The following is a 7,268-nucleotide window of genomic DNA, read 5'->3' as shown; positions in this document are numbered from 1 at the left end:
GCAGGTGGATCACTTCAGCTCAGGAGTTGAAGACCAGCCTCAGCAAGGGTGAGACTTCATCTCTACTAAAAACAGAGTGTTGTGGCAGGCACCTGTAGGCTCAGCTACTTAGGAGGCTGAGGCAAGAGGATCTTGAGCTCAGGAGTTTGAGTTTGCTGTGAGCTAGGATGATGCCATGGCTCTCAACTAAGGGTAACAGAATGAGACTCTGTTTCAAAAATAAATAAATAAATAAAATGGAATATGGCCCTTAAATATGGAACTTCCTTATCATATTTTCATGCTTTTATTTAACTTATTTTGGGGGACACTTCTTACAGGAGTTTCTCAAATGCAAATGCCTGGACCAGGACCTCATACACTCAGATTCTGAAGTTTAGTATAGAACCTAAGCATCTATGTTTTTAAAATTCACAGTTGATCTTCACAGGATCAAGGGCTGAAATCCACAAGTTAATATGTGTCAAGAACTGTGCTTTGTTTTGGGGAAAATCTCAAAAAACTCAAAGGCTAAAGCCAGGGAAATGAAAACACTAAATCACAGCTGAGAGGGCTACATACATGACAGAATTAGGCACAGGGTGCTGAAGTTGCAAAACAGAGGGGCATCTCATACGGCCTAGAGAATATGGAAACAGTACATGTAGAAAAAAACCTGGCAAAATAAGCATTTGCCAAGGGCACTAGAGGAAGAGGGAGTACCAGAAAGCCCTTCCAAGCAGAGGCAGCAGCCATGTGTCAAGGCTTTAAAGAAAGAAAGTAGGAACTGTGGCTCAGCACCTGTGGCTCAAGTGGCTAAGGCGCCAGCCATATACACCTAAGGTGGCAGGTTCGAATCCAGCCCAGGCCCACCAAACAACAATGACGGCTGCAACCAAAAAATGGCCGGGCATTGTGACGGGCGCCTGTGGTCCCAGCTACTCGAGAGGCTGAGGCAGGAGACTTGCTTGAGCCCAGGAGTTGGAGGTTGCTGTGAGCTGTGATGCCACAGCACTCTACCCAGGGGTACAGCTTGAGGTTCTATCTCAAAAAAAGAAAGTAGGAACTGTAAATAGTTCAGTAGCCATACTAAATATGCACACACAAAGCTAGAGTAGGACTAGGGTTAGCAAACCAAAGCCTGTGGGCTACCCACCTATTTTTGCAGAGTTACTTTTGAACATAGCCACACTCATTCAGATAGTTTGTCTGTGGCTGCTGTCACACTACAGTAGAATTAAGTAGTTGAGCCAGAAACTATATGGCCCATTAGCCCAAAATGTTTACCACATGGGCCTTAAGAAAAGTTACCCCATTCCTAGCATATAAGACAGGGTGTGGCAATACTCCTAAATGATAGCAGCTAAACTTTATGGAGTGCTTACTATGTGTTAAGTGGGAAGCACTTTTCACATATTAACAATTAATTCTCATAACAATCCAAATGTTACCATTATTAGACCTACTTTGCAGCTGGGGAAAGCACTAAGTGTTGAATCCAGAAGAGGAATAGTCTGTCAGACTCTACAGGCCAAACATTTACACATATTATGAAAGCTAAACTTCATTCAGCTCATGAAAGTTCATTTATATGTCAGGCATATCAAACACTGTCCTGAAGATTTTAAGTGAGATTTGCATGGGTGGGGTGAAAAATGGATTGCAATTAAGAAACTTATAGCAGTACATGGAGAAAACAATAGTAAATGAAACTGAGATAGACACAATGGCTATGATTAAAGGTAAAATCATGACTCTAATGATGTAGAATGAATAGAACGTATTGCTTGGTTTAATTTCTTGAATAAGTAAAGATGAAGAAAAAGTTAAGAAAGTACACCTTGGCTCGGCGCCTGTGGCTCAAGCGACTAAGGCACCAGCCACATACACCTAATGTAGCGGGTTTGAATCCAGCCTTGGGCCTGCCAAACAACAATGACGGCTGCAACCAAAAAATAGCCGAGTGTTATGGCGGGTGCCTATGGTCCCAGCTACTTGGGAGGCCGAGGCAGGAGACTCGCTTGAGCCCAGGAGTTGGAGGTTGCTCTGAGCTGTGATGCCACAGCACTCTACCCAGGGGGACAGCTTGAGGCTCTGCCTCAAAAAAAAAAAAAAAAAAAGAAAGTATACCTTAAGACAACTGTGTCAATAGTGAGATCATGTGTGGAGAGTAAATACTGGAAAAAGAATAAAGGTGGTATATTCAGTTTTGTACTTACGGTGATTTGAAATTATCAGGGACAATATTATAAATTAAAAATGAAAAAGAAAGAGATTTTAATATTTTTATTCTTACCTCCAAAGTTTTCAACAAAGTCTGTGTTACATAAGTCTTGCCACTGGCAGTATGTCCATAAATAAAAATGGATGGAAAGCTGAAATGATGTCTCTGGTAGGAAAAAAACAAAGACATCTATCAGTCTGCTCATACAAAATACAACATAAACATTTATCATCTTGGGAGAAAGTTTTATGTGGTACAATATTTAATCCAAATTATTTCAACAGTGTGCACACAGTGGATTGACCATCACACTTTGAACTTACTAAAATTCAACTCTAAGCACTTTCTCTGTTACTATGTATGAAATTAAAATTTCTGTATAACTGTATTTGACATATTTTATACCATGTATTACTTGTTTGTACATTTATTAGTACAGGTTTATACAAGAATTTGGAATTGTACAGGTCTTATACAAGATTTAGGAATTTTCAATGGTAATTTTATCTATACTCTTATTTTAATCTTAATCCTTCTAAAGAGTCTAAACCCCCTGCAGGCTACAACTTCACTGTACATTTTAATGCTTTGTAACTAAGCAGATATAATCACAGTGTTAGAAGGAATTTCAAAAGTCTTCATTCTTATGAAAACTTATAGAATACTTCTGAATTATGATATATTTTACATGCATAATATGCATGTCAATAAAATGTTGATAGAATCTGCGTGGTATATCTCTTCATCCTTGGATAGGGGCAATTTAAAAAAAAAATTCAAAATAACTTTGCACAGTATATATCGAAAAATATATATTAGTAAGATCCTCCTGCAGTACATTATGTTAGCAGCCTAGGGAAAAGTAAAAATTGTCAAAGGCCCCCTCTATCAGTCTTGTACTTAGTTTTCATTCACGCAATGAACACTTACTAGAAACTACTAAATATTGCAAAAAACAAGGTACTGAAGAGTACAAATGTCAGTAAAAGGCAATATGCAGGAGAAGATTATGATTTGGTAGGCAGACATACATTTTAAAAATAATTATAAGAAAACTGGATGATGCAAATTCCATGAGAAAGTTGAGTCCCTATGATCACATCTATTACACTACATTACTAGTGTAGTCACAAATACTATTACATTTTAGTGAATAAGTTAAACATTTCCTTGTATGAGACAAATCAGGAGCTCGGATTTATACAAGCAAAAAAGTTTTCTATGGCAAAAGCAGCCCAATTACTAAATATAGACTACTAATTTACTGGATAGGTATTTTAATACACAAATCCTTTTTTAAAGTTTATATGTAATAATCTTATAAATTAACTGGTTCAAAAACTCTGTCTCAAAAATTAAATGCTCTTTACTGAGCAGCTCTGCTATCTATTAATGTTAAATGTCACCTTTAAAGAGCTCAAGATCATGCTTCAGGAATTTTTTCCAAACTACTCTAAATCTCTCCTTTTTCTGAAATCCTGCCACACTAACCTGAATCCTTTGTGCCTAATAATACCTTATAACATCTTTCCTACTGTTACCTAAAATTATACTGAACTGTTCCACTGTTATTTAACATTTCAACTTTATAAACGTTCCTAACAAACTATAGTAAACCAGGATCTAGCACAGTGCCCAACACACAAAAAAAGGTGTTCAGTAAATACTTATTTGCTGTACAAATAAACAAATCTTAGAAACACGAACCAGTGTTTTACATCATTGTTGTAGTTCCTTGTATTTCCCAATGCTCAGCACCTTGCAGAAAAATGATATTGTTAAACATGATTTACACTAACAGTGAAAGTCAAAATACTTCCTGTGATCTACTACTAAATCAGTATTACTCAACCTTATTTCCCATTATTCTTTTTCAAGGAGAGTATTTATGGCTGGGATGATCTGTGTTTATCAACTCCAGGGACAAAATTCAGAACATAAGCAAGAAAATGTTTTAGTTGTAACTAAGAAATTGACAGAGTATGCAGTCCTTGACCTTGTACTTCCCCATCTAGTATGCCCATTGAGATGGAGGGTGGGACTTTCCCACTAATACTTCCCAAGCTATCTCAGATTGCCATCAAACATTTCTAGTTGGATCAGAGTATAGTCAAGAGCCACATAACATTTCAGTCAACAATGGTCAACATATACAACAGTGGTGTCCTAAGAATATAAGACTATATTTTTACTGTTACCTTTTCTATACTTAGGTATGTTTACAAACACAAATACATACACCTGTGTTATAATTGCCTACTCAGTACAGGAGCATGCAACACAGGTTTGTAGTATAGGAACAACCAACCATACAACATGTTGCGTGTGTTAGTGTACCATTTTGGTTTGTGTGAATGTGAATACACCCTGTGATGTTCATACAACAATGAAACTGCCTAATAATGCATTTCTCAGAAAGCAGCCCTAATAAGGCAAAGTATGACTGTACTTAAAAGGGCAAATATTCACTCCTTTTACAAGTAAAATCCAAAATTCATTAATTCCTAATGTAATTAATGAGTCTGAAGCAAAAGGCATACCAAAGGCCACTCAAAAATCATGAAAAATATTTAATAGAATAATTTTCGAATTTGGTGAGAGCTACCTCTGCCTATGTAAGGGACTTCCTAGCTGTGTTCACTGAGGGAAGACAATTTCCTCCCTGTGGCATCACGTGAACCATGAGACCTGGGAGACCTCTTCAGGGCTTTCACAATTCCAGAAAAGATGCTGAATTCTTAAACCTGAAGTAATGCTTCGTCCCTTAACAGCAATGAAAATATCTACCTCTCTACATTTGACTTACACCAACTACCACACTGAAACCCGTGAACTTCCATTGGAACAGGTAACACTCTACAAGCACACCTGTAATATCAAATCCTATTCAAGTTGGGTAAGATAATAAGCAACTCCTAGAAGCTATTTGGGCTCATACCTTAAAAGTGTGGTGTGCGTAAAAGAACATGTCCTGGGCCAACATCCTGCCATCTACGCAGGTCCTTTCTTACCTTTGGGGTTCTTCTTAAAACACTATCACAGGTTACTTTCGGTAAGGGTGAAGGGCAGACCTACAACACTCCTATCTCAATGTAAAAATAGCCCAATTCAAACAAAAAAAAAAGGAAGAGGTGGCAAGCCCATGAGAACGTTTGCCCCCAGGATTTGGAAAAAAACAGGGACCACAATACCTCTCCAAACAGGGACTGCAAGGTGGACACCTGGGACTCGCGACAAAGCACGACGTTTTCCAAATGAGACATTCTGGCGGGCACCAGCGGAGAGGACTGACCAGCCTGCGACCGGGTCCGCGCCACAGGCAACAGCCTCACCTCAGCGGAGAAAGCCACGCTCCCGCCGGAAACCGGACCTGCCGCGCCGTGGGCGGAGCGGACGCCGCCGCGCGTCGGCGTGACGTCAGCGCGTACGCGGATCGGCGCCAGGGCTCTAGTCTCCGGCTGTGGAGCTTTGGGTCCCTCGTTTGTCTTCTGCGCTCTGGGCCGTTGCGGTAGCAGAGCCTTTTCCCCCCCAAAGATTGAGAGGACAACGCAGGGATGGGCGAACCGACAAGGGGTGGAAGGAGCTAACGGGACCCTCTGGGCTCCAAGTGACCCACGAACTGCTTGGCTGTATTTTTCCTTCCCGGAGGCCCCAAGTTTAGAAACCCCGAGTGCCCGGGAAAGCTGCTAGGAGCTGAGGCCCTTTGCCGGGATGTGGGAAAAGATGACTCCAATCGTAACTAACATTTTGAAAAGAGGGATTTTCCCCCCGACGAGGTTGTGGAAAATTTGTGGCGTCCAGTGCAATAGAGGGTGTAATGGAATTGAAAAAACAATTTGGAATTAACTGTTTTTCGTGCAAGCCCGATACCAGCTGGAAGACCTCACTCCCAAGGGTGGGGCGTTGTAGTGTGTGTCGGTTGGAGTGACAAGGTTAAAAATGACGCTACTTCTAGCAGGTGATTTTAGAGATAAAGAATTAGAAGTACTGATGAACAGCACGATGGGGAAAAAAAAGGAGCAGGCTTATTGATTTAGTTTTATTGTTGTGGAATGAGAAATTGCCAAATTGAGTTTGTGTTGTTAATTTCGAAATATCTGCAAAATAACCAGGTAAGGAAGTCCAGTAGAAATAGGATCTGGAGCTCGAGAGAGAGAGTCCTGGAGAAAGATTCAAAAGTCATCACCATACAGATAGTTGAGTCAGTCCTTTGGATGAGAATACCCACAAGTGCTGGTTTCATGTGTTTCACTTAATTATTTATAAGTAATTAATTAGGACTAGGGTCTAGAAGGGGATTTTCTCAGTTTGATACAGCATCTATGAAGAAAGCCTACAGCTAATATAATTAATAATGAAAGACTAATACATTCCCCCTCCATTCTGCAACAAGACAAGGATGTCACCTCTCTATGCATCATTGTACTAGAAGTTATAACCAGTGCAATAAGGTAAGAATAAGAAATACACCCGGATTGGAACGAAAAAAGTAAACTATTTATTTGCGGACAGATCATTTATGTAGAAAACCTGATGGATTCCTCAGAAAAACTACTAAAACTAGTAAGTGAGCTTTGCAGGGTTTCAGTATGCAAGATCAATGCAGAAACAACTGCATTTCTACATACTGTCCATAAACAATTTGGAATTGAAGTATAAAATAATAATACAGTTTCCATGGTATCAACAATGAATAAGTACTTAGGAATAAATCTGACAAAGACTTGTAAGACCTCACTGAAAACTTCGAACTATTACTGAGAGAAATTAAAGAAAATAGGTTTTTAAAATTGAGAGATACACCGTGTTTGTTAATTGGAAGACTCAATTTTGTTAAAATTTGTCAGTTTTCCCCAGACTGATAAATAGATACAACACAATTCCAGTCAAAATCTTAGCATGGTCTTTGTTAGAAATTGATACTTTAAAAACAGGGTAAAGATTTGAACTTTACCCCTAACCCCAATGTACTGATCACAACCAACCACATGAAAAGATGTTTAACATTTTTAGTTATTAGGAAAATGCCAATTAAAACCACAAGATGATATTACTACACATCTAT

General features: G+C 39.2%; 1 protein-coding gene across 1 annotated transcript in view; it reads right to left on the bottom strand.

Annotated features, from left to right (window-relative positions):
• The window catches only part of ORC5 (origin recognition complex subunit 5), a 79,016-nt gene extending 73,414 nt beyond the window's left edge, over positions 1–5,602 (bottom strand). The window contains exons 1-2 of the mRNA XM_003782606.2: positions 5,395–5,602; positions 2,276–2,368 (exon numbers count right to left, since the gene is read on the bottom strand). Of these exons, the coding sequence (XP_003782654.1) occupies positions 2,276–2,368; positions 5,395–5,466 (165 nt within the window). The 5' untranslated portion in view covers positions 5,467–5,602. The remainder of the gene's footprint in view (positions 1–2,275; positions 2,369–5,394) is intronic.
• Between the last annotated feature and the right edge of the window lie 1,666 nt (positions 5,603–7,268).

The sequence above is a fragment of the Otolemur garnettii genome, unplaced genomic scaffold (assembly GCF_000181295.1).
Source record: "Otolemur garnettii isolate 467f Iridium unplaced genomic scaffold, OtoGar3 scaffold00005, whole genome shotgun sequence".
Taxonomy (NCBI): domain Eukaryota; kingdom Metazoa; phylum Chordata; class Mammalia; order Primates; family Galagidae; genus Otolemur; species Otolemur garnettii.
Note: the sequence above shows the minus strand (reverse complement) of the source record. Positions and strands in the feature narration are given on the sequence as shown.